The 27,301-nt window shown below is 40.9% G+C and overlaps 2 protein-coding genes across 17 annotated transcripts in view; one reads left to right on the forward strand and one right to left on the reverse strand.

Moving 5' to 3' along the window:
- The window catches only part of SLC75A1 (solute carrier family 75 member 1), a 56,777-nt gene extending 46,785 nt beyond the window's left edge, over positions 1-9,992 (forward strand). For both annotated transcript variants that reach the window (XM_075930857.1, XM_075930858.1), the window contains one exon: positions 5,828-9,992. In XM_075930857.1, the coding sequence (XP_075786972.1) occupies positions 5,828-5,934 (107 nt within the window). In that variant the 3' untranslated portion in view covers positions 5,935-9,992. The remainder of the gene's footprint in view (positions 1-5,827) is intronic.
- Positions 9,993-11,740: 1,748 nt separating this feature from the next.
- ADD1 (adducin 1) overlaps positions 11,741-27,301 on the reverse strand; it is a 98,476-nt gene continuing 82,915 nt past the window's right edge. For 5 of the 15 annotated variants that reach the window (XM_075930841.1, XM_075930842.1, XM_075930844.1 and 2 more), the window contains 4 exons: positions 20,591-20,747; positions 18,941-19,327; positions 17,991-18,086; positions 11,741-14,402 (listed from right to left, as the gene is read on the reverse strand). In XM_075930841.1, the coding sequence (XP_075786956.1) occupies positions 14,038-14,402; positions 17,991-18,086; positions 18,941-19,327; positions 20,591-20,747 (1,005 nt within the window). In that variant the 3' untranslated portion in view covers positions 11,741-14,037. Of the gene's footprint in view, positions 14,403-17,200; positions 17,236-17,990; positions 18,087-18,940; positions 19,328-20,590; positions 20,748-27,301 lie in introns of those variants that run through there. The other 10 variants (XM_075930847.1, XM_075930850.1, XM_075930849.1 and 7 more) reach the window with 4 other exon arrangements.

Here is a 27,301-nt window from a genome sequence, read left to right on the forward strand (position 1 = left end):
CAACCTAAACCTCCCTTGCTGCAGTTTAAGCCCATTGCTTCTTGTTCTATCCCCAGAGGCCAAGATGAACAAATTTTCTCCCTCCTCCTTATGACACCCTTTTAGATACCTGAAAACTGCTATCATGTCCCCCCTCAGTCTTCTTTTTTCTAAACTAAACAAACCCAACCCAATTCTTTCAGCCTTCCCTCATAGGTCATGTTCTCTAGACCTTTAATCATTCTTGTTGCTCTTCTCTGGACCTCTCCAATTTCTCCACATCTTTCTTGAAATGCCATGCCCAGAACTGGACACAATACTCCAACTGAGGCCTAACCAGTGCAGAGTAGAGCAGAAGAATGACTTCTCTTGTCTTGCTCTCAACAGTTCTGTTAATGCATCCCAGAATCATGTTTGCTTTTTTTGCAACAGCATCACATTGCTGACTCATATTCAGCTTGTGGTCCACTATAACCCTGAAATCCCTTTCTGCCATACTCCTTCCTAGACCGTCCCTTCCCATTCTGTATGTGTGAAAGTGATTGTTCCTTCCTAAGTGGAGCACTTTACATTTGTCATTATTAAATTTCATCCTGTTTACCTCAGACTATTTCTCCAATTTGTCCAGATCATTTTGAATTATGACCCTGTCCTCCAGAGCAGTCGCAATCCCTCCCAGCTTGGTTCTTTTAGTGCAGCCATTTTCTGTGCATTTAAACACTGGGGCACTGGGCTGGACTGGGAGCACACAGCCCCACATGGCAAGCCTGGCACCAGAGAGCCACTTGCTCTCTGCAGACAAGCTGCTGAGGCAGAGCCGGGCAGTGGGAGTGGGCACTTCAAAGGTAGGGTTACCATAGGTCTGGTGCCTGACTCTGGGGGAGAGAAGGGGCACTGGGCTAGAGTGGGGGGACTGGGGTGCCTGGCTTTGTGGGAGGGGAGGTCATTGGGTTAGATTGGGAGGGCTGGAGGTACTTAATGTTTTTTTTGAAAAAGGGGCTACTTTAAAAAAAAAACCTCTCTCTTTCTCTCAGTAGCGGCAAGGCTCAGAGCCCAGCTCAGCTGGGCTGAAGTGCAGACACCTGGGTGGAGCCTGGGTGCTGAGGCCCAATAAGGGGAGAGGGTCGTTAGGTTACCATATTTCAGGTTCTCCAAAAGAAGACACTGCCTGAGGGTATCTGTTTGTACTGGAGGATGGGGAGGAAGTGCTATCTACAGCCTCACTTTCATGATGGAGGGCAGTCACTCCCTGTCATGGTGCAAGGGTGGCTGACATGGGCCCAGGATGTAGTGCCTCTCTTCAGAACTCTCCCTCTCCCCAGGGCTGGGAGGAATCAGGTTACCATTCCGTTGTGGCTGTAGGGAAGGGACCCATCAGAGCATGGAGACAGCTCTGAGCTGCAATGTCTGCTTGCAAAGATCCCAGCCCGTGTGTCTTATTTGAAAAATCCCCCAGACAGAGGATCAAAAAACCTAGGTCTGAGAAACCTAGACATATGGTAACCTGAGTCACAGAGCTCTGGCTCTTGCTGGAACAAGACTGTCAACACTGCTGCTCCTCGCCCCATCATGTGAGTCTGAGTAAGTTGAGCAGGGATTTCAGATTTGCTGCTATGGAGTTTTTGTTTTGTTGCTTGCTGCTGCTGCAGTATCAATGCATGGGGAGGTCTGACAGGGCCAGACGCAGCACCGGTGCTTTGGCTCTAAGCCTGGCTCCAACTGATTCCTCCCATCCAGTGTTTAAAGGCGCAGAACTTTTTTGCTCTAAAGCTTGACCTGAAGCCCGTTACTGTGTGGCAGAACTGAACCCTGCACTATAGTAATCCTGTCACAATACACCATGGACTAAGTCCTGGACTCATAAAAAGACTTGGGCACTTAAGTTTGAATCCCAGTTTTAGGCTCCCCAGTGATTCACAAAACTGTGACTTCACCCTCTCGATACCTAAGTTTGTGCAGTAAAAGTTCCCTTGGTGCTTGTGTTTCTGCTGTTGCCCCTGCACATTGCTGCTTCCCTCTAGCGGTACGTCTAGACTGGTGGTATCATGGAAAAACTCCACCGCGTCCAGGGAACGCGTTTGCTCTTCTGCTTTTTTTTTTTTCTTTCGGTGGAAGAGCAAATGTGCTCTTTCAGGGAGCCCTGTATACCTTGTCTAGATGGGCCCAAATGGCCACTCAGCACTTCCTACTGGCTACCTGAGGCAGCCTGTTCCCTGACATGCTGGCCCTTGAGACACACAGGCCATAATGCCAGTCTCTCCTCACTCATTGTACAGGACACCTAAGGGCCTAGCTCAGCTTTGTGGATTGTCAGATTGTTCTTGTGACTTTCTACCTGACTCAAAGTTAGGCCTTGTGACATTTAATATACACCTGCCATGAGTGCAGAGGCCTGGACTAGAACCTCTCAAGGGCTAAAGGATTATGGCATGGAAAAGCAGGGAGGCTTTTGGAAAGGGAATAGAAGCAAGGGCATAGATATTGCTTACTGTAATTGGGCTGGTGCCTAACTTAGAGAACATATTGTGCTTGTAGAGCAACTTGGTTGACAGCAGCACTTAGCAAGTAGCAAACAAGCTAATTATTTGAAAGGTAGAGCTCCAAATTTCTAAAGTGCCTCAACTGCTTGCTTACTTTCCTTTTCTTCCACAGAGAAACATTTCATCATTATCTGTCAAAGCCCAAAGGAAAGGGTGGAGATTTGACGTTGGCAAGGAGAGCGGTGCTGGGCTCAGCCTTGTGCAGTTTTCACCCCTCCTCTTCCCCCAGCCCCTCCTGCCATATTCAGGGGTTTTCCTTGTGAGGGACGGGGACCTTGCAGGAGTAGGGAGAAGGCCATCTGTCAGTTCTGGCTAGATCCAGATTTAATATTTACTTGATCTCAGCTTGAAACTTAGGCTGTATTTTAAAAGTTTAAAGTGGAGGCAATTCAAGGTCACTTTGAGGGTCAGTTGCTGTGGACAGAAAGCAGGACGAAGTGATGGAGGCAGGCACAAAGATGGAGCGTGTTGGTGATTGGGAAAAAGCAAGTTTAGGACTAGATACTTGTGAGGAAGATGTGGAGAGCAGCAGCTTGCACGTATGGATCTAACTTCTCTTCCTGGGGCCCCTTATGCCTGCTGTTGCTGCCTTTCATGATTGATGTCATCCTGCACTCCTCTCATGCTCTTGCTGATATTTCTTCTGGCTCTGAGCTGCTGGCTGCCTTCCAGACCCAAGTTCCTGCTAAGTGCAGCAAGAGTTGAGGCAGCTCTGACTGGAATTAAACCATTTTGCAACTGAGTTAACTAACTGGCTTCCAGTGAAAGCTAAACCAGGCAAAATAAGGGACAGTGGGTAGGGTATCAGCAGAATAGTTGTGTGTGGCTGCAAAAAGAATTTACCTAATTTTAAAACTTACCTTTTGAAAAGCATTGTCTAGATGGAGTAAGTCAGTGGTCTCCAACCTTTTTAACCACAGAATCACTTTTCAATGTAAGTGCAATGTAAGATCTACCTCAAACCCAAATACCCTTGCCCCACTTCCTTCCTGCCCCTTCTTTGAGGCTCTGCTCCTGCTCCACCCCTTCTGAGGCCTCACCCTGCTCACTCCATTCTCTTTCCTCCCCCATCCTCACTCACTTTCACCAGGCTGGGGTAGGAAGTTGGGGAGCAGGCTCTCTTCTTGGGCTAAGCAGTATGGAAGTGGCTCTGGGCTTAGCCAAGGGTGGGGGATTAGGGTCCAGGAGAGGTTTCAGGGTACAAGCTCTAAGAAGGAGTTTGGATTCAGGGGGACTCACATCTGGGGCAGGAGGTTCAGGGCTGGGACAGGAGTTCAGGAAGCAGGCTCTGGCAGGGCACCATTTAACTGAGACAGCTTCGGGGTGGGGGAGGTGGAGCAGTGGCCCTACACTACTCCTGAAAGCAGTTGGCATGTGCAGCAGTGGCTCCTTGGCGCTATGTGTGGCCCCTCATCTACAGGCACTGAGCCCACAGCTTCAAGAAGTGGCAATTACCATAGCCATAATTACTCCAGCGATGATAGGTTAGGCATTTTAGAACTCATTAAATTTAAGCATAAGAGAGAAATTAAGATTGACATGTGCAGACCAGTCAAAACTCCAAAATAACACACTTTGCAAGCAGTAAAAGTAGTACCAACAACAACCCTCCCACATATGTGTTGGAGCAGGAGATGAGAGTGAAGGACAGTGTGGCTACGTTAACACTGGCGGCTTCTTGCACAAGAACAGCTGTTCTTGTGCAAAAACTTGCCAGGTGTCTACACTGCACGTGCGTTCTTGCGCAAGTAAATGTATTGTCTAGTGTCGGAAAACAGGGCTTCTTCCAGAAGAGTTATTCCTCTCCCACGAGAAATAAGCCCTCTTATGCAACAGCTCTTGCGCAAGAGGGCAGTGTAGACAGACAACATGAATTTCTTGCGCAAGAACCCCTATGGCTAAAATGGCCTTCAGAGCTTTCTTGCACAACAGAGCATCCACACTGCCATAGATGCTTTACCACAAAAGCACATCTCTTGTGCAAAAGCATATGCCAGCATAGACGTGTTCTTGAGGAAGACTTTTTGCATAAGAACTCTTGCGCAAAATAGTTCCCGCACAAGAAGCTGCCAGCGTAGACATAGCCTGTGGGTTTGTGAGAATGACAGACGCATACACAGTGTGTCAGAGTGACAGGTTTGCATTGCCAAGCTCCCTCCATCCCCTTCTCTCTGTGTAGAGATAGGGTACAACAGTGGGTGCCTGCCTTCCCTCCCAAACCGTACACGCAGGAGGCTCCCAGGGGGCAGCTCCAGGGCAGGAGCAGCATGACAGTGGGTGGAGGGACAACTGAAGTACCAGTGCTTGATAGCTTCCTAGCCAAACCAGTCAGGATCACCTGTCAGAGGCTCCAAAATCTACTGGTAGTTCCTGATCTACTGGTTGGTGACCACTGGTATAATTAATTACTTAAGTACAGCCACATGGGGTCAGACTAATGGTTCATCTAGTTCAATAGCCTGTCTTCTGACAGTGGCCACTACTGGAGTGTACAGAACAGGGCAGCTGGAGTGAGCCATGTCTTTTCCTCCAGATTTCGGCCAGTGAGAGATTTAGGGTTGCCCCAAGAATGGGGATGCATCTCTGATTATCCTTTGCATTGATGACCCCATCATCCATAAACTTACTGGCTGCGTCTAGACTGGCAAGTTTTTCCGCAAAAGCAGGCACTTTTGCGGAAAAACTTGCCAGCTGTCTACACTGACCAGTTGAATTTGTGCAAGAACACTGACGATCTAATGTAAAATTGTCAGTGTTCTTGCGCAACTACTATGCTGCTCCCGTTTGGGAAAAAGCCCTCTTGCGCAAATGTAGTTGCGCAAGAGGGCCAGTGTAGACAGCTAAAAACTGTTTTGTGCAAAAAAACCCTGATGGCGAAAATGTTCTTTTGCGCAAAAGCATCCGTGCCAATCTAGATGCTCTTTTCCGCAAATGCTTTTAACTGAAAAACTTTTCCGTTAAAAGCATTTGTGGAAATCATGCCAGTTTAGATGCAGCCACTGAGTTCTGTTTTGAACCAGGTTGACTTTTGGCCATCACAGCATCCCATAGTAATGAATTCCACAGGTTAATTTAATCATAAGGGGACTACTATCAACCAGTGTATTAGCCAAAGGTTATTTGCAGCCACACTTTGTTCATGGGTAAAGATTCATATGTGCAAATCTAACTAGGTGCACCTCTCATCATGTACAACATGCAACTACTCAAATTTGTACCAAGGCTGAACAGGAAGTCATTTTGAAAATCTTTTTAACATGTACAAGGAAGATAGCACCCAAGAACTAAAAGACTTATTTCTTTTGCAGTTTACTGGCTGGCAGGAGCTGAGATTTGCTTCACTGTTTGTGCAGTTCTCTTCCTGCTTCCCCTCATTCTTCTTGGTTACATAAAGCAGCATACAAAGGAGGAATAACCAAAGAAAGGCGCAACATCATGGCTTACATTCTCTAAGGGGACGTCAAAAGAAGTGGAGAGTCAGTTGGCAAGAAGTGATTTAAAATGGAACAACATTCTGTTTTGATTTGCTGGAAGGCCAAATTGAATTCCATTCTGCAATACCCACCATGATCACAAAATTATTTCTTATTCACACGTTGTAATCCTCAAGGAGATGGAAACTCAGCTAACATTAATTCTCTCATGCCAGTTTGTCTCTTTCAGCATGTTGTATCTCTGCTACATAAAATGGTGAGATCATGCCAGCTGCACAGGCAGAGAAAGGTTGAATTCAGCAAGATAAGAATCACTCCATAGCAGAAGTTTGTGCTTAAATTACAGTTCCCAACCAGATGTGGCATGTAAAATGCCATGATTTCTCACAATATCATGTGCACATTATTATTACTTTTACAGATCCTGCCTTTGCCCATTTCATTTTAAGCACTGGCTGCTCATTCTGCTGCTCTGAGCAAATATGGATTAGCGTTTTCAGGCAGCCAGCCTAATGATCAAGACCCTGCAATTGGTTCATGAGAAGAAAATGCAACACCTGCCCCATTTTGTGAGGGTCATATTGAAATTATTTTGCCAGTTTCCTTGCATAAGACCTCCTTCCGCTGGTAAAATCTGTACCTCGTGCCTTAAACTGGGTGGGTTTTGGGTTTTTTTGGTTGGTAGCCAGAGTTTTTATGATTTGTGAGAGCTTTATAGCAATCTTGAAACTATTCCCACAGTACTGCCAAGTGGTTATAAATGAATAGGTGGTACAACTTACACACAATATCATTGGAAAAATGTTTTAGCTACATTTTATATGCCTAATATATCAGGTTTTTCCAATACTGAGCATTTTCCAATATTTGTATTTTTCACTACAAACAGTTCATTGCAAACTCATCTACTGCAGTTACAGTGTGGGTAGGAAGATGCACAGTAATAACATGCATCTTTTTAGAGTGTCCTTTTGTTCATCAGTCATTAGGCTATATAAAGCTCTGTCCAACAGCACTTCTGCTTAGGGCTGCATGGGATGGGGAGGATGTCTTCTTGTGTTCAGCTTCATGTTAATAAAAGAAGATAGCCCTAGTCCATGGGTGGTCAACCCATTCTAGGCAAAGAGCCAAGATAACAGTGGAGCCAGCACAAAGAGCTGGGAAAACATTGTCAAGCAAAAAACCAAAAACCAAACAGCTCTAAAAAATGCTCTGCCCCTTTAAGAACTGCATTTAAACACATTTTGAAGCTTTTTGGCCACAGCTGGCTCCCATCTTTATTTCTGCAGCTTTCATGGCTGCACTGTACAGCTCCCCTGCCCAAGTCAGCACAGGGAGCTGGGACAAGAGGACCGTTTTTGGGGGGGCACAGGGGCTGCTTTTGAGCCATGGGGGGGGGGGGGGGCGAGAGAAAAGCTGCATGCAGCTTGTGAGCCTCAGGTTGGCCACAGCTGCCCTAGTCCCTTCAAGGCCTGTCTTTCTCCTTAACTCACAGGTCCTGGCCTTGCTCTTCGATGACCCCAAAAGGTTTAATATGGATGTTTCTCCTTTGCAAAATTATACTCTTTGACCATCATGGTAAAGAAGCTAAGTAGCTGACAGTGCTAACCATGCTTTGTCCTAGTCTCCATGCCATCCATGAGATGGTCAGCAGCATGTTTCTTTATTTGAAAAATCAAGTTACAACTTCACAATGTAGACTAGCTCCATTTAATTAGGAACCTTATCAGAAGTTCAGAATGTTTGTTTTCCTTCTTCATTCCTCCAGGTGATCTCAATCACTGCAAGCAGAGCAATTCACTAATAGGTTTTTGTCATCTCCTGGTTGTCTTGCCTTTCACATTTTTTTTTACACTGCTACAGAGATGGGATGAATTATAGAAGTGAGCCAGTGAATCACTGTCCAAATACGACGACTTCAGAGGTGGTTTTGTAATCCTAGTACCTTATCAACTATCTTTGTTTTTGTTTGAACCCTGGATATACAGTAAGACCAGCTGTGATCTTAAAATGTTGCAGGCAGTGACATTTCCCTGTGTCTGAGGTATGTGCGGTTTTCTGGGCTCATCTATGACTGAGAAGTCCAGAGTTTAAATCGGACACAAAAGCTCACTCCAGAAGGATATTGAAAATAGGCATAGAGAGGCAGAGGCACGTGGGTGTACTTATTTGTACCTTATAGGTTTGGGACTATTAGACCCTTGCTCCTCCCCACCCTCCAACTAATTTGCTCATCCTCATAACCAACTCATTGGCAGAGCAGGATTGCTTCTAGCAGGGGAGTAAGGATCAAATTCCTTATTAGTGGAGTAGTTTCTGCTCCCTCTTACACAGCACTGTTTGTCTTCCAGGCTTTAACACAAATACAGGCAGTCCCCGACTTGGGGACACCTGGAACAGAGCAGCTGGGGTGCTGCCGGGTTGGTCCCCACAGCGCCGAGGTGCGGCACTGCGGGGACCTATCTGGCAGCGCCCCAGCTGCTCTGTTCCAGGCATCCAGATTCAGCTGCTGTTGAAACTGATCAGCAGCTGATTCCAGAAACCCTGGGGCAGAGAAACTCTGCCTAGGGCTTCCTGTAGTCAGCCGCTGGTCAGTTTCAGCAGCAGCTGAATCTGGATGCCAGTTCCGACTTACGTACAAATTCAACTTAAAAACAAACCTACAGTCCCTATCTTGTACGTAACCCAGGGACTGCCTGTAATTGAAAAAACATTGATAGACAGCTGATCTCCCTGTAATAATACTTTTTTTCAGTCTGAAGGACTCTGAAACACTCCAGACTACATCTAGAAGGACTCCATCCCTTAAATATAGGCACCAGGGAGAAGATTCTAATTCCTTAACACTATACAACCATGTGAAGACTAACTTACCCAAAATCTCATTTGGGTCCGCCAGTGGTAGCAAGGGAAAATGTAAATTGGCTAACACGGAAGAACTAACAGCCCTACTCTTCTAAGCAGTCTTCACAGGAATTTTGCTTATCACAAGGTTTGAAGGCCAGTCTGCTCAGTATTCCTTTAATAAAAGTCTATTCAGAAACACTGACCCATATCAGAGCATTGGCTAAATCCAGTTTCAGAGGGATGAGTGCCACCATACTACTTCCTAAAATATCTGAGGCCAGGTCTACACTAGAACTGCAAGGTCAGGCTAAAGGTATGCAACTCCAGCTCTGTAAAACACACAGCTGGATTCAGCTTACCTTAAACTAAGCTTGGTGCCATCTTCACAGAGAGAAGCTAATAGCAAATGCTCCTGTCTGCTTCCCTTATTTCTCATGACTGATAAGTACAGGAGCCAACCTGAACTGTCCTTAGTATTTGATTTAGCAGGCTTTAATTAGACTTGCTAAGTTGATGCCAGAAGGTTGTTCTCTGGTGTGGTAAGTATAGATACAGCCTGTGTGTTCAACTGCTTAGCTTGACTTCTGACAAGATCATAACCTGAGGTTGTGCTATTGCAGACAAAACTTTGAGTGAACCTGTGACTAAAATAATAAAATGTGAACCCAAACCAGTGTAATCACTCCTTGGAGAATGCTGCACCACTGCGCAATGCAGAATTTTCAGAAATGGGCTGCAATGTTGCTGGACCCCGCAGAGCCGCACAAAGAAGACACTGTCAGGGGGGAGGGGAAGAGAGCTAGAGAGTTCGTGGCAGCTGCAGTTCCAGGCATGATCCTCAGCGAAGGAGATGGTGACATGCAGGAAACTCCATACAAGCCTGGGACCAAGCATCAGGCTGTTTCTCTTGCTGGATCCCTGGACAAAGGGGTCCACAGCTAGGCTCTTGGGGGAATTGGCAAGTGGGGTCCTGCAACTGAGGACTCTTGGGAGAAGGTACGATGTATTTGGACCTCTGGCTGGACTCTGGGGAGGATGGAAGGAGAGAGAAGGGGGCAGAAAAACAGGAACTGGTTTGTCATAGGAGTTCCTTTAACTCTGTACTCCTGGGGGAATTTCTGTATTTACTGTATCTATATTGTTACAGATATGCTGACAGGTACTTTGAAATAAATTACCAACATAATTTAAACAGGCGTGTTTATAATGTGTTATTTTGACAATATTTTAGATGCCTATTATATACTCGTGAGGGTTTTTTATGCCAAAAAAAATTGAGACAGACCTCAAACACATTTGTACCTGCTCAAGGAAATAATTTGGGTTTTGGTAGGTTTTACACTCATATATAATACAGGAAACAAAAGTAAGCTAGAGACTTTATATATAAAATTTAGGACTCACTTTTATTAAATGTCTCAAATTTGAACATGTCTATCATTTCCTATTATGCAGGTTTTAATCCATCACTTAAAAAAAACACAGCCCTGGAAAAAGATTTCTGCAACTTCCTGGTTGTGGCAAACTTTTACTTTGTATTCTTAGAGTGTTAGTTAAAAATAGAATTAGTGACTAATATTCCAGGTATGTCCTAAAAAAATTATTGATAAAGGCAGAGTATTTCCCTGCCTTGTGGAAAAAATGTAAATTCTAAAAGGACACGAGAATATGTTGCTTGTGAATTCACTCAAAAAGCAGAGAATGTAAATTTACCAGAGTGAAAAGCAGCTATGTCCTCCCCATAGTATTTCAGCAAACTATGGCATTTGTTCAGAGATTTCAAACCTCTAAACTACTGCACACAGACTGAGGGTGAAATTAATAGGCAAGACTTCAAATGAGAACTCTTTCACCTGAGCTCATATTCCACCCAAGCGTTGTCACTTTCTGGACAGCAGTTTAATGAATAAGATTAATCTAGTAGGTTGTTTCCAGTAGGCAGAATTATACTAACCTGGAAGTGACTAGGGATCCTACAGTTGCTCTCTCAGGCTACGTCTAGACTGCAAGTCTCTTTCGAAAAAGAGTGTCTAGACTACAACCAGTACTTTCGAAAAAGCAAGCCACTTTTTCGAAAGAGCATCCAGGCAGTCTCTTTTGAGAAAGCACAGTTTGCATTACATAGTGCCTTTTTTCAAAAGAGCAATTTCAAAAAAAAGGTATTCTTCCTCGTAAAACGAGGTTTTCTGCAGTTGAAAAAACTGCCGCATTCTTTTGAAAGAATGCAGCAGCAGTCTAGATGCAGGGGAAGTTTTTTTGAAAAAAGACCACTTTTTTCGAAAAAACCTTGTGTCTAGACAAACCCTCTGATACAGCTAATTCTCCAGAAGGACAACGACTGCAATATGAAGGAGGCTTTTGTATTCTGTCTACATGTTCCCTCAAAGTTCTGACATGCACATCTCCCTCCGCCACTTATTACATGCCCCATTCAAGGTCTCCAGCCATAACATCAGAAATCAGTATCTGGTATGGAACTTTAACAGCAACCAATTTACTATAAGCAAAATACAGTAGACTTCCGATAATCCAGAACCTTTGGGACATAGGTGGTGCCGACACACACACACACATACACACACACACACCACACACACAAAGTATTTTTACCCTTTTTATTGTAGCACAAGCACCATCCAGCGTGTCACAATGCCAGTGGCAGACTAAACTTGGTCCCGACTGGTTTCGCTCGGTCCAGCTGCTGTCTTGTGACTCGTTTTTTGCCGAAGCTCATTCACTAGGCTCGTGCCATTTTGATGCTGATCTATCGCGAGTGCCGTACAATTGGATGCCAGACTATTGAAGTTTTACTGTACTAGATACTTTGCTCAAGAAAATAGTTTTAGCCATTCAAGTAAAATGGTTAGAGCACTATTCCCAAAGAGATTCTGGACATTAAAACTGTTCCCCAGCTTTCAAAAACGGAGGAAAAACCCTTACTCTTTTAAAGAAGAATTTTATTTGTGAGTAAAACTTAATGATACAAGAAAGAAAAAATACACGACTGTTCCCCCCAAGTGTGTAACCATACCGTACACAACCAGATTTCATAGTGTAATACAAAGAATTGAAAGAACAAACTACAAAATTAGAATCAAAATCATTGCATATGTGGTCAAAGATAAAAGGACTCCATTATTAACTGAAACATGTAGCAATGGCTTAGTAATGAAATTATGACCCTGGCAATAAAACACAATTTAGCAAAGTAAGATAAGTACTGTATGCTTCCTAGTATACAGAGGACACAGAAGGTTAGAATATAAGCTCAAAGCCATTAGCGCCATGCAGTCCTTATTAGACATTATTGTTTAGGTGTCACTCTTAAGCAGTGATTTGCTGTTGCTTCTAATTTCATTTTACTCTACCTATTCCAAAACAGATGTCTGATTTCTGTAATAATTGCCACTAAACCTCTTTGCCCCTCACCTGGACACCTTGCAGTGCTAATGTCATATCCTGTACATTTGTTTTCCTTTTATCACTTTAATTTGGTCCAAGTTATCAATATATCTGAGGCCTAATATAGGCTTTATTTTTGCACTATAAAGCTGAACTTGTTTACTACTCACAGCTTTCATACTGCACCAATTGCAAGGCATTCACAATCTGCTATTTTTCTCACTATAAAACAGGCGTTTTATATAACCCTATGTGATACATACATTATTGAATTTTATTTTAATTATAGTCATTGCATGTAAGCCAACTTTTTTCCCCCCCATGGAGGGTTTTTTCCCCTTGTTTTCTGCTGTTATAAATAAAAATGTGTAATTTGAACACTGACATTTGGAGGCAATTTGTTTATATCCAGGGTAAATTCATTATGGTTTCTGAAAAGTTCATGTGTACAACAAATGAAGATGTTTTGTCTTTCCAAAAGGTAACTTGAAGATTGATCTCTGAATGTGCTCAGTGACAGAGAATCATAGTTGTACGTAGAAGAGGATGGCAAATAAGAGGTGAAAGTGAGATTTTTCTCGCTTTGCTACATGCTAAATACTTATGGAAAACCTGTGGCAAATGAACCTCTAAGGACTCTAGGAAGGATATCTGTTCCTGATTTAACTACTGCTGGCAACATAAAACAAGAAACATGAGCTACTGTAAGTGAAAAGAAAAAAAAGGTAATATAAAAACACAGGTTAAGTGTTCATTGTATTGTGTTTACAATAGGGAAGGGAGTGAAAATGCAGCTTATATGCAACGTATTTGCATCTGCAACCAGCAAAGTTTTATCAAAACAATGACAACTGCACTAAAGACCAAATCTAAAACTGTCCATGCTCTAGGTCATCAATTAAAAGTGTCCCAAAAATCTAAAATACAATTGTTTTCAACCTGTACTTAAAGACCAAATTGCTATGCAACTGATGTCTGATGGTCTCTGATTTTGGTTAGGGAAGAGGGTCTGTAAAATAGATTTCACAATATTACATTTATTAGAAAAGTTAAGGTTCTTTGAATGCACAATATCATCAGGAAACACCATCACCCGTTCAGTTCTTTACACCACAAGGTTAAGTTTAAGTTCCAACTATATCATATCTTTTTAACAAACCCACTGTTCTCATAGGAGAGTATTATTCAAAGTTAGTAGCCCCTTGATGTGTCTCATATTCAGGTACCAGAATATGGGTGAAAGACAGCTTTTATCTTCTTATATGGGGAAGGAGGAGGTAGGGAGAAGATAGAGGGATATGGTATGAATAGTCTCAAAGCTTGACTAGAGTAGTGACATATTGTAGAAGCATACATCTCTGTTCAAGAATGTGCCCCCTCTCTAAAATGCATCCTCTCTAAAATGCATTATTTAAAAAAGAACCTCTTTGTGACAGGCAAGTATAACATTGGAAAAGAGCATGTTCTGGAGTGAGCAGCTACTGCACTGTGAACATGGCCTAATCAAAAATACTTGTGTTCTTACATAAAGCAGTGTGGTCTTTAAATTAAAAACAGTGGTTCAATGTCTTCCACATGGAAGCCATTTAACTTTGTTTATAAATTAAGCTTCAAATCTGTGGTTCACTGCTGAGTACACAGGTTTAGCACCTTTCTGCACGTTAATTTCCTGTTATAACCTTAAACAATGAAGTTATAACTTGAGGGGTTGGTTGCTTGATTTGTTGCATTCCTTTACATAATGAGACAAAATGCTCAGTACAATCTGGTACATTCTAGTGGTTAATGAATTTAGATTCTAAAATAGGACAGTGTTTCTGCAGTACATCAGGCCTTCAGGAGTCACTCTTCTTTTTGTTCTTCTTCAGGAAGGAAGGAGTGCGGAACTTCTTTTTCTTTTTGGATGGGGATTTTCCTGGAGATTCATCACTACCTGGATCAGCAGCTGTCCCCTCCTCAGCTGTTGGTGTTGTTGCCTCTTCAGCAGGTTGGGACCGGGGCTCTTGATTTTCTGTTTCAGGTAACTCAGTCTGGCTTTTGGTCAGATCTTCACTGCACCTACCTTCCTCTTCCTCCTCCTCCTTTCTGAAGGTTGGAAAGCTGAGTGCTTCTGAAGGCTCATCGGGGGTGAGGTCTGGGAGGGTTTGCTTGAAAGTTGCAGCATCACTGTCATCTTTGTAAGTCTGGTCCTGCAGTGTGTCTAATGGATGGATTGATATGAAATATTTAGTTCAAGTATGCTGGTCTCCAACACACATTAAGGTGAAGCTATCATTTAGTGAGTGCTGTGTGTGAAAGTCTAGCTCATTTAACTTACATAATGCTTTTGAAATCTATCTAGTCTACTTCACCTTTGGGCACAGAGATGTAAGTGGAACATTCAAAAGGTTATTTTCAATTTCCTGCCAGACAACAAATAAAGTTGAATCCAACTGTAATGTTCTAAAGTGCTAGGAGTAAATATCAAATATTTATAAATAAAATATAGTAATGTTGCTTCTTTTGCAAATGATTTGAGAATTTTTAGCACAGTGACCAGGGAACTAAATCTACAATTGCCATTGGCATTAATGAGATTGTCACTAGACTCCTAAATTTTAAATTATTTTAATTTATTGGGATGGAGCAAATTATACAAACATCAGATCCATGGCTTGATGTGTGAGAATCTTACTAATTCTTACTTTGCCCATCCTTATAAAAATCCTAGTATTTCCCTGGAGCTTCTCAGGGAAGATTTAAAAAGATGACTTTATAATGAAGTCTGCTATTGTAATGGTTTCATTATCTTGAAAAGATTTATTATTGTGTTATAAGGTCTTATAAATATAATCAATATACTCTGTCAAATTAACTAAGCATGTTTTGTGATGCAGCCTTTTCTATGACATGGGTTCACTTAGCGGGATTTCATCCCTGTGCGAAGCATCAGCCATTGCTTAAATGGTGCTAAAGTGATACTCAGGCCTTGCTATGGCCCTGATCACATTATTCACTAGTCTACAGTAGAACCTCCCTGTCTTCAGGGAGATTTAACGATACTCTACTTTTCAATATTACATACATTTCACTATGAAGCAATCCTGTCTGCACTGAGCACTTTTTTAGAACACAATGCACTTTATTCCTGCCTGTGTAAAAAGCACAAATTAATAAGAGTCCCATTACCTGTGTCAACTCCATCCAAGCTAGTAGAGCATAAAAAGGAAAGTGGGTGACAGCCAGGCCATAGGAGTTTGTGAGCTGCGAGAAAAACTGGGCTAATAATCCTCAATTTAAAAAATTCAAGATCTTCCACAGTCAAGAGGGAAACTGGGTGAGAGCACTAGGTTTTATGTTCAAGGCTTTGAGAGGTGACTATATCTATAGAATATGAGAATGTCTCTAATGAGAATGTGTCCTTTAATCTTGCAGGACTATACTGAAAATTCCTTATACTGTGTTTTAGAAGACATTATTCTGTGAATGTATGATAAATATTTGCTAGAATAGTGCTAATTTCTGCTGTTAAACCCACAATATCTACTTAATACTCAGTATCAAGCCAAATGCTCAGAATGGTAAAGTTAGAAGTTTAAAATTCTGTTATGATGCAGACAAGATTTGAAAGCCAGGAAAATGAGGAAGCCATCATGTATGTTATCAGTTGCCTCATGGAATGTTAATCTGATTAACTCTTTATGACCATTTTACAGCACTTCAATTATAGTATATCATATTGTCTTTTTATCATTACCAACTTTCTAGTCATGATTTTTATTTCTTCAGGAATTGAAGTGGAAGGCATTAAACTAATTTTTAGTGCATGTACCACATTTGATTTTCAGGTAGGCAGGTTTTTGGTTCTTCTAAAGGAATAACCGTCAACCTTTCAATTTGTTCATTAAATGAAAGTATAGGAAGCTACCAGAATTTAAACAGGTTTTGCCACTATCAAGCATTACAGTTATAGAAAAATAATTTTAACTTGTCTTTCCAAGAGACTTATCCCACCCAGCCTCTGAAACAGTCCCTAAATTATTTAACAAGATGGAATCACTGTACACTAGAATGAAACATGGATTTCCTAATTTAGCTAAAGAATGGGCAAAGTTTTAAAATCAGAAATGTGTACAAGATCCGTTATTTTGCTCAGTGACTTTAATACATCAAGTGAAGTTTTCCAAATTACATCTTCCAGGAAAAAAAAAAATATTTCAGCGACAACAGGACAATACTTTAAAATTTAAAAATATATTCTAGAAACAACAGCACGCACGCAAACACACACAACACATGCATACTGTGATGCATTACAACTTCTATCTGCAGTTTTGGCCCTAATGGAAACGTCGGGGTAAAGTAGATTTTTATACAAACAGATGCTATAGGGTTCCCACTATAGGAGTACGCTTTTCAAAATGGTATACTTTAAGTGTGGTTGTAGTCAGAAAACTGACTACATAAAAACGGCACCTGCTTCCAACAGATCTCCTGACAGCCCCAACTCTCATTGCATTCAGTCATAGCTGCTTAAGATAGGGAAATTCACATATACATGAAGTTTACTTTCGTTAGCCCTGTAAAGCCAACATAGCTTAAAGAGAAAGCTCATTTATATCTAGCTTATTCAACACAATTTTAATTAAGTTCCAATCTTAGAATCTTACTAGTGGTATCAGAGCCACGCAGAACAAAGTTCAGATTTTCCTGTTACAAATCACTAGCCAGATACAGTCACCGAAAGACAGGACAAACATGGAATCTCATTAGGACACTTTCACAGTCTCTTTCAACAGTATAGCACATTTTAATGTAAAGTTTATGCAAGTGACCTAGAATTCCAAGAAAGTAATAATGGAAGGAATTAGTGTCTATCATTGACTGTAAAAATGCCTTTTTTTAAAAAAACACAAACAGAAAACAAAACTCAAACAACAGAGATGCAAGAGAATGAAGCAAAGCCCAGAGAACTTCAGAAAAGAAGCACAAACAGGTCAGAGTATGGGATGATACTTACTATGGTAACAGGTACTCTTTAGCATATCCATCTCCTGTTTAACGCAGCCACAAGAAGAAAAAAGCACAAGTAGAGAATCTATGCATTCATCACAGCCATTGTGTTAAATTAAAAGAATGATTGGAAACATTCTTACAGAAAACAGAATGAGATGAAGTAGTGCATGGCAGACTTCATAATAGACAAGTGATATATTCCAATGAACAAGGTAAAGGAAACATAAAACAGAAATTAGATTACACCTGTTTAACAGACTGTTACTTTTATCTTATTTTTTCCATGGGATAACAGAAACAGAAGTGCTAGGCCCTTTTCTTATTTTTTTCTGATAATTTTACATCGTGTTAACAAATCAAACTAAGAGCTAAACTGGGACAGAAAAATATTCTCATAGGTGTAATCCAAATACAATAATGTTTAAGAAATGTGCAACCAGTGAGCAGGATTTACTAAACTATCTAATCACGTTCAGCAAAACTCTGCTTCATCATTAGACTTAACGTGTCACTTCAAAACAGCAGCCACATCTTACTCAGAGTGCTCAAAGGAGCAAATCTGTTCCAAGACTTAACAAGATGACTAGGCAATTTTGAAATGGTGAGTATCTATCTAATGACAATGCACATTTCTTTACTATTGTGAACATTGCCACTATTACATTTAGTCAAGCAGCTCTACAGATTGTTAAAAAACTGAACTCATTCCTCCATTAAATATTATTTTTTCATGCTTCAGTCAATACAGGTGTTGCTATGTAAGTCTTTCCCACCCCAGTTTAATGGAACATACCTTCTTCTAGCTTAACTGGAGTGCTGGGAGGAGTACGGGCTGAAGTGTGGTCAGGAACACTCTTTTCTTTCGGTTCTCTGGCATCTTCTGAAGGTTCTACAGATGAATCAGGATGGAAATTAAAAAGAGCACACAGGATTCTTCTTTAGGGATGCAGGGAAAAAACAACTTACCACTACACACAATCTTTCACTGTTGCTGAATGAAAATTCTGACCGAATGCCAAATAATTCCAAAACAAGCCAAAGTTAAGGTGTAGACCAACACTATTGTGATTTTACCCGCTATAGATATTATGTTATCCAACTATTTCTACTCCAAAAATTTTTCAGTAAAATGGACTGAAATGATTATATAACAGTTTCCACACTATTTTGGGGCCCAGCATTGGGACATACTGTTCTAGAGGGAGGAGGCTGCTGGCTAAGAGCCAAAGAAGAAATAACTATATGAAGGGCACCAAATCTAAAATTATAGAATAGTAAATTTTTTGCTTGCTTTGAGTTTATTGGCAGAAACTTGGATTAAACAAAATGTCTATTACTGAAAGCAACGAATGGAAAGGTGCACAGATAATCACAAGTGTAACATGCAATAAACTGCAATTATTGCAAATGGATTCTTAAGTGGTTTGAGATCTCCCCCCCCCAAATTAAAAATGATCCATCCATCCCACTCCCTTTCAGCTTCAATAATAGGTGCCTACTAAAGAAGTAATTGTTAATGTAAAACATAAAAAGCTGCCTTTAGAAAGTCTGGTACTGAGGAAATCTCTATGTTCTACACAGTTCATCCAGCCAAGAAAAAAATCCACCAATTAAATTAAATCAGCCCCACAAGTAATAAGCCAAGCTAAACATGTCCAGAGATAGCAGAGACTCCATAAGTGCAGATTAAGCAAGATGGCTTCCCCTTGATTGAAAACTCAGTGGTACCATATTCAGTAGTACCTGACTCCTCAGCCAAAAGGTCAGGATTGGAGCTTAATGCCTTGATGACTGCTGTGTGAAACTCCTTGTGTGGAGACTTCTGCTCATCTGACTCCTCCTGATTAAGATTAGTAATCATTTGCTGCATGGTCTGAGAAGAAACCCATGCAGCAGAGAACTGAGAATTATCTAACGATTTAGAGAGTGTTGATTCTTCATGAGTCTGCAAAATCTTCAGATCTGTATCTTTCACTGTTCCTTGAAAGGTTTTTGATCTGCCTTGCAACGCCAATGGTTTTTTTCTGGAAGCATTTTGCTCCCTGTAGCTCTGACTTTTATGTGAAACATTTGGCTTCCCAGCTGGTGTCTCTCTCAATACCTCAGTCTCTCCATATTTTGATAGTTTATCTATGTAGGATTTAGCAATTTTACAGAGAAAATAAAGGGGTATGCAATTACAGAGACAACATCATAACAGTTCAGTCCCACAAACAGCTTTAATACCTATACAGACAAAGCTATCTATGAAAAAGGCAGAATTTGAGACTCTATACATCAAGCTAGTGTAAAGTTACAAGAAGAACACACTCTAATAATAGTCCCTAACCAGGGACAAGTCACCATACAACTTTTAAAGGAAATGTAAATAGTATATTGCCCCATAAGCTATTTGTATTACAATAGTGCCTAGAGGCCCTAATTTAGATTGGGGTCCCAATATACTAAATATTGTGAAAAAACGTGCCCTAAAAATTTATAATTTAAATGGACAAGACAGTCAAAGGCTTAGCGGGCAATTAGAGGCACAGAAAAGGACATGACTTGCCCAAGGCCAGGAACAGAGCCACACTTCCTTAATCATGGTCCAGAGCCCTACCCATGGACCAGTCTCTTGTAAACAGGTGAAAATGGGCCACCAATATTCCAGCATAAACAATACTATCATAGAGGCTCCACTTTAACACTATATGAGAATCACATCAAAGAAATGCCATGGTGAATTCTCTTTTACTGCAGCATGATGCTCAATACATTTTCTGATAGGTTAGTGATTCCTCGGGATAGTTCGGAAGTGTGCCCTAATCAGGTCTCTATCTATTGACTCCTTTTCAAAAGCACCAACTGGTACAGCTGCATTTTCCCCAATTCAAAATACTTACCAGATCTCCAATTTACAACAAATAAGAAAATTTTACTCCTGCTGTCTAAAAGCAATGTCAGATCTTTACTCACTAGGTTATCATACACAGTAGGAAAATGACACAGTAATGAACTATATTACACCAAGTTCAATAAAAGGCCTGGCTGAATGAAGTATCAAGCTTCTGTATTAAATGTTAAGTAACAATAATAACTGGCCAAATTCCTTGGACAGTAATTAAGCAATTCACTTTTGATTCCAGTGAAGTTTTGTTTGATTAAGAACTGAGATTTTGGCCAAATATTGCTGAGCATTTCAATGGCAGTTTATCATCTCCAAATTGCTTTGCAAATAGTATTCTCCACTTAGAGTTGCAAAAATTGAACAAGGAGGTTAAGTAACTGACCTGTGGTCACAGAAGAATTACTGTCACAGCTAAGATTAAGACTGCAGAAGACCTTGGTTCCCAATCCTATGCTCACATCAGCTGTGCCATGGACCTAATGTATCTGAGATATAACCAAACCAACCTTCAGAACCTTTCTGCTTCCTTTCCACTTCTTTGCGATACTCGTCCAGTTCTCGATCAGTGAGTTTATTGAAGGGGTTTGGTCCTGCTGTGCTCACTATAACTCGTGGCTGATATTCCTTCTCAATGATTGCTTTCGATGCAGTCACCAGTTCTCCCTGGCAAAAGAGAATACAATTAAGATGAGTGTGCCGCTGAACAGCAATTCATTTAATTCTGACAATGGCTCAGGCTACAAGCAGCCAAAAACACAAATGTAATTAAAAATTAAGCTGAAAAAATGCTGCTTTCATTTTCTTAGGTTAAATAAGCAACAATTCCAATTTAGAAATCTTAAAAAACTTGGGATGTTTTATATTAAAGAAAAAATAGCCCTTATGAGTAAATGGCTAGACAGACATTACTGTTTTCACCAGGGCATGTCCACTATTAAGCACCACATCAAATAGCAACCAAACGGGCTTTGTCAGAATAATATATTTGCTGTCAAGAAAGTAGCAAGTTTCCTTATTTCCACAGGGAAAATTTACCAGTTCTGTTTCGGATACAGTCTTTCACAGAAACTGGATCCAAATGATATGTAATTAAGTATTATATTTAGCACTGCTGATACTCTGTGTCCAAAGAACAAGAACAGAACATGCTGATGTACAAGAGCCCTCCGCCCATATTAATGGCAGGTTTTCTTATCAACTGGGAATCAAAGCTAATCAGTATATATTTTGAGAGTCTGTTCAAGAACTCCTCCTAAAATAATAAGAGCTAGGACCACCAAATTCAGGAAACAGGTTCCTCTTATAACTTAAAGCAAGGCTAAGGATTGGTTGTTCCAGGAAAATGGGATATTGCTGGGAATGAGATCTCATCTCACAACCATACAGAAAAGAGAGAATTCTCTTTTGGGACTGCCTCAGCCCTGAGCCTTCCATCCCGCAGGCACCCTTCAGGGAAAGCGGGGAGGGCCCTGAGGCTGTCCTCCCCCAACTCCTGGGAGAACATTGCTAATTGTTCTCTTTGTTAAGGAGCAAGGAGAAGTGCACAGTTTGCTGCATTCCTCTCTGACTAGGGAGTGCAGGGACAGGAAGGGGAACAGTAAGCAGGTGTGGTACAAAGCTGGGGGGCCCGGGGGAAGTGTTCTTTGCCCTTCCCCACCCTTCACCCCTATACAGAGTCTCCTGACCAGAGCCCTCCTCACCCTCCAACCCTGATTCCTGCAACCCGTCTAGCCCTCAGCCCCCTGCTTTGAGCCCCTCCTTAAGGATAGGAGCTATGCTGGGTAAATGTGCTAAAGGTTTCATATTGCCTCAAAGGTGGAAGACACTTCCCTGGGTTGTGATTTCTGTGTCAGACCTTCCAGGTCATTTGTCTGTTTAAGTGACATTTGTCTACAGCATTATTTAAAAAGTTACTCTGATGCCTAATCTGAACTCATCAGCACAGATGTCTAAAAATTACTCTCTAATCCTCAAGATTATTTTTAAAAAAGATGGCACAGATGAGACAAGAAATACTGTTCTAGGCAGAAACAGCTGCAAGAACATTTCAGCCAGAATCTCAGTAAAGGATGAGCCACCAGAAATAGAGAAGCACGGTTATACAGGTGTGCAGGCCCACCAACTAAGGGGGAGGAGGGGAGAGACAGCTGCCCTGGGCCCAACGACTCTAAGAGATCCTGGCAGCCACCCTTTAAACTGCTGCCACATTGTCGCACTCCAGGTGGCTTTAAGGGCAGAGGGTAGGAGAGCAGCATACTCCAGGGGGTGCTGAAGGCTGGCTGCCCTGCCCCTACCCCTTCTGGGAGTGCGGAGCCAGTCATGCCTTCAACCACACCTGCCAGCTCCCTTGCAAGTGTGAAAGCATGTCAGAAAAGATCTAGATATCAAAAGAGGAAGCATACAGTAGCTAAATGTCCATCTTCACCCAGTTCAAGCAGTCTACATCAGCAGCAAGATGGTGCCCAGATTACATGCTGCTGTCCTGAACACAATCTAAACTGAAATTCTTTTACAAGGTTATCCCATTTGATTTAATTTAAGTTTGAAACAGAAATATAGGTTCATCACCAAAGAGTAGCAAAAGAAAGATAATCTCGCACATATGGTGAAAAGCCCTGGAAACTGTTTGAATGAGCCCTTTCTCTTGTGCTAGTTTAGATACCTTAGATTTTAATCATAATGAATCTGATTTTCAGATTTACGAAGGCACACTTCAGGAACTCAATACAAACAAACAAACCTAATGTTTAGAGAGGAATTCATATCAAGTGTCCTCTTTTCTGGTTATCCAGTGACCACAACACTCAGTAGAACTGGATTTTCCTATCTCAATTTAGTAGTTAAACTGCATGCTGGCCCAATTTAATGTCTTATATTTTGGGTGCCCACACTCCTGAAAAGCCTAGACAAACACACATAGCTTCACTCCTGCCCAAATGAAACACTTATTATGAAGAAAAATAGCCACTGAAATACTTCAAACTGTCTTCGCAGGTTGTCATTGCTAAATTGGGATTACATTTATTTTCTAGTATAGTATGCAGAAAAGTTTCTTCACATTTTTGACAATCTGAGTACTTGTCTTTTAAAAGTTTAAAAGAATAGGAACTTTTAAAGCTTTCTAATGATGTGTCTTTCTTTGCAACATAACACTAGAGATATTTGCATGAAAACAGGATATTAGTTTTTTAAAAACTAACAGGCTCTGGCTGCTTGGTCCCTCACCTGAATCCATAAACTTCTATTTACAAACATCACAACTGATTTATTTGGAAGTGACTGAAGAGTATAACCTTTGGTGGGGAACAAACAGCAGGAGATGAACTTTCAAAGAAACTAAGAAACTGTCTTGTTGCAGCCAATAAAATAAGAACCACCCTTTTCCCAGCTGCAGAATAAATACATGCTGAAGTTTCTCATACGACATCAGCCAGCCTGAAACTGTATGGAGCTTGACATCTTTTGCACCAGTGAGGTGTATAAATGCTACAACAGAACACCTCAAAAACTGCATTTCATACAAGTCAAAAAATAATTTTTAAACAGATTTGTGAGCTCCCAAGACTTATAACTTCACTAAAAATGATAGGGGGGGGATAATCAATATCCGCAATTACTTTGGATTTTTTTTAAACAAAAAGATTACAAACTAAACATGGATTGAATAATGGACCATTAGCAATATGCTGCACAGGCTTGCAAAGCAGGGAATCATGCCAGGCAAAGCTTGTGGGTGTTATAGGATTATAAAATTATCAAAGTGAATACAATAGATGTAATGTGGGCTGATTTCACTTAAGAGTTAGTTTATGCATCTCTGAACCTTTCTTGTAATTTACACTGATTTGATATGAACGCTATCACACAAATTGAAAGTTGACTAAAGTACTATAAAAGAAATGGTAGCAAAAAACAGCAAGGCATTCAGTTTGGAGCCGGGTGACTAATGTATCCGTATTATTTGTCTTATTTAGGAGAACATCTTTATTCATTACTGGGAAAAGAAGCTAAAACAAGCACATCAAGTTCATGACACAACATCTAGCAAGTAAAATAGTGAGGCGATGGAAATAACACATGGACTTGGAAATATGGGCAGGAAATGGAGAGAAATTTGTCATCTTAAAAAATGCAAGTTAATATTTCTGTGGGAAAATAATCTGACAGATATACAGACTAAAGGGAAACACCTTGATTTCAACAGAGCTATAACATTTTATACCAGCAGAAGATCTGCCCCTGGAGAGAAGTAATACTGAAAAAGACAGCACACTTTTTTTTTTTTTTTTAAATAAAGGCATTATGTCACAGAATAGAACGGTGAAATTACACCTGGAATACTTCAACCAGCCTGAACAATACCAGAGAGATGTAATGTAGATAAATCTTTGTATTAGTCATTTTATAGTGTCTCAAGTCTTTCTAACTTTGTATTAAATCTTTTATTAAGTTTTTAAATAATTGTATAGTCTTTAGGAATAATCAAGTTAAAGAAAATGTCTTTGTACTAGAAGTAGAATAGATCTTACCCTTTTGACTTGAAAGTGGTTCTGTTCTTGATGAACAAGATGTGGATGAATGAGGCGTGGAAGGTAAACACCTCCGAGAATTAACAGTTGCAACAGTTGGAAAGGGAAAGAATAGGAGTCAAACCCAAGGCACCCAAGACACTGTCAAGTGGGCTTATTCTGAAAAGACCAGACATATGGATGGCCATGGGAATCAGAAGCAAGCACCCTCTTTTGAAGCAGAGTTAAAAGTAAACACCCTCTTCGAAATTGGAAGCACTGGGGATAACTCCAGAAGATGATGCCACAGATCTAAGTGACACAGCTAAAGTGCATAGACTTGCATGAGAGGGAAGCGCCTATAAATGTGGGGTGTCTTGCTAGGACCCTGGGTCTCATCTTGTCAACATCGGAGCAGCATTCTGGAGCGACATAAGCCCAGGTCCTTCCCATCCCTCATGTAACTCACCTGACCAGGGAGTTAAGAGGAGCAAGTTGGTAACTAAGCAACAAGACAACAGAGTGTGTGTGCGTGCGCACGTGGAGTATGGTATCTTATATGTATATAATACAATATTGTTATATTACCAATAAATGTGGTATTTTGCCGTATCCCCGAAAGAATTGCACGGGATCTTTTTAAGTACAACAGTAAAACTGCAGCCAATTCAGAGGGGGCAATGAAAATAATTAGGGGGTTGAAAGGAGTGACAAAAGTAAAAAAGTTGGGTAAATAATTTAGGGGACAGAGAATGTGAATCATATAAAGGATATAATATCAGAGACAAGACAGGAATGGCTTACCATAGCAGAAAGGGATACATATAACAAGCAATGATGGGTTAAAGTGAAGGAAAGAACATTTTATTAGGTTAATCAAAATATATTCCATTGAATTAGGTCACAGAATACTCTCCCACTGGAAACCTCATGGTTCAAGACATTAATATTATGGACATCTCTAAAAACAAACAAAGTGGACTAGTGGTGAGGAGAGCATCAAGATAGGTGAAGTACTTGATGAAATTTGACATCTTTAAACTTCCATGATTTGATGTGGACTCTGTGGACTCTAAGAAATGTTTACTTATGGAGGCAGATATAGACTGGGTGCATTGCAGAGGCTGGATGGAGATTTGTATGCAATATCACTCCCTGTTTACCTGATAGAATACCAATAGCATCTTTTCCAAGGCCAATAGGAAGGGATTGCAGGCCTGAATGATAGGGTATGTCTAGACCACAGTAAGATTAGTTTACTAGACGTACCCAAATAAAGCAGCGATTTAAACAATTACCGCTTCATTTAAATTAAAATGGCTGCCGCGCTGTGCCGATCAGCTGTTTGGAGGCACATCGCTTTAGTCTGGACGCTCCATGGTCGACATCAAAGACATTTGTTGACCTCCCCGTTATGCCTCGTGAGATGAGGTTTACTGGGGAGGTTGACAAATGCCTTTGATATCAACCGCAGAGCATCCAGACTACAGCACTGTGCCGCCAAACAGCTGATCGGCACAGCGTGGTAGCCATTTTAATTTAACTGAAGCAGCGATTATTTGTCCTATCAAGCACTAAAGCGCCTCAGAGCTGGAAGAGAATTTAAAAACAGCAATTTCACAAAGGCCTAAATCTCTACCAGTCTCTCCTGCTGCCTTAAAATCTTGATTATGCCATCATGAATTGAACCACATTAAAGAACGAGCCCAACAATACTGCTGACTTGATTAAGCAGTACTTTGCTTTCCTACACACACACACACACACACACACACACACACACACACACACACACACACACACACAAAAGAATAAAGTGTGCCCCACTAGACAGATGTGATTTAATTACTATAGGTATTATGAAAGAGTATCAGAGGGGTAGCCGTGTTAGTCTGAATCTGCAAAAGCAACAAGGAGTCCTGTAGCACCTTATAGACTAACAGATGTATTGAAGCATAATCTTTCGTGGGCAAAGACCCACTTCATCATATGCATGTAGTGGAAATTTCCAGAGGCAGATATAAATATGCAGGCAAGAATCAGGCTAGAGATAATGAGGTAAATTCAATCAGGGAGGAAGAGGTCCACTTCTAGCAGCTGATCTGGAGGTGTGAACACCAAGAGAGGAGAAACTGCTTTTGTAATTGGCTAGCCATTCACAGTCTGTGTTTAATTCTGAGCTGATGGGTGTCAAATTTGCAGATGAATTGCAGCTCAGCAGGTTCTCTCTGAAGTCTGGTCCTGAAGTTTTTTTTGCTGCTGCAGGATGGCTACCTTTAAAAAGGTATGAAAAAGTAGAAATTTTTGGTGAACAATTAGATTAGGTGGATACTTGTATTCAACACCAAAAGTATGGCTGAAATGCAAAAAGCAGAAATTTATAAAAACTGTATGAGGTCTCCAAAACAAGCTAGTATGAAAGGCTGCTTTCTATTCTGAATTCAAGGTAGTTTCAAATTGATAATAATAGCCATATTAGAAACCCCAAAAGAGTTGACATTACTGAAGATATGCTACTAATTCCTTCATTCTGGACCCATTTTAATAAACAGCATGTTTGAGAGGAAGGGAACCCCCCATTTCATCACTACGCTTTTGATGTTTCAGAAGACAGCCAGGGCTCTTTCACTAAATCAATACTTACTTTAAAAAAAAAAAAATCTTACAGAAAACAAAGGTAACAGTTTAAAAAAAAGACTGGATAGCTAA

Source organism: Pelodiscus sinensis, chromosome 5, assembly GCF_049634645.1.
Source record: "Pelodiscus sinensis isolate JC-2024 chromosome 5, ASM4963464v1, whole genome shotgun sequence".
Lineage (NCBI taxonomy): Eukaryota > Metazoa > Chordata > Testudines > Trionychidae > Pelodiscus > Pelodiscus sinensis.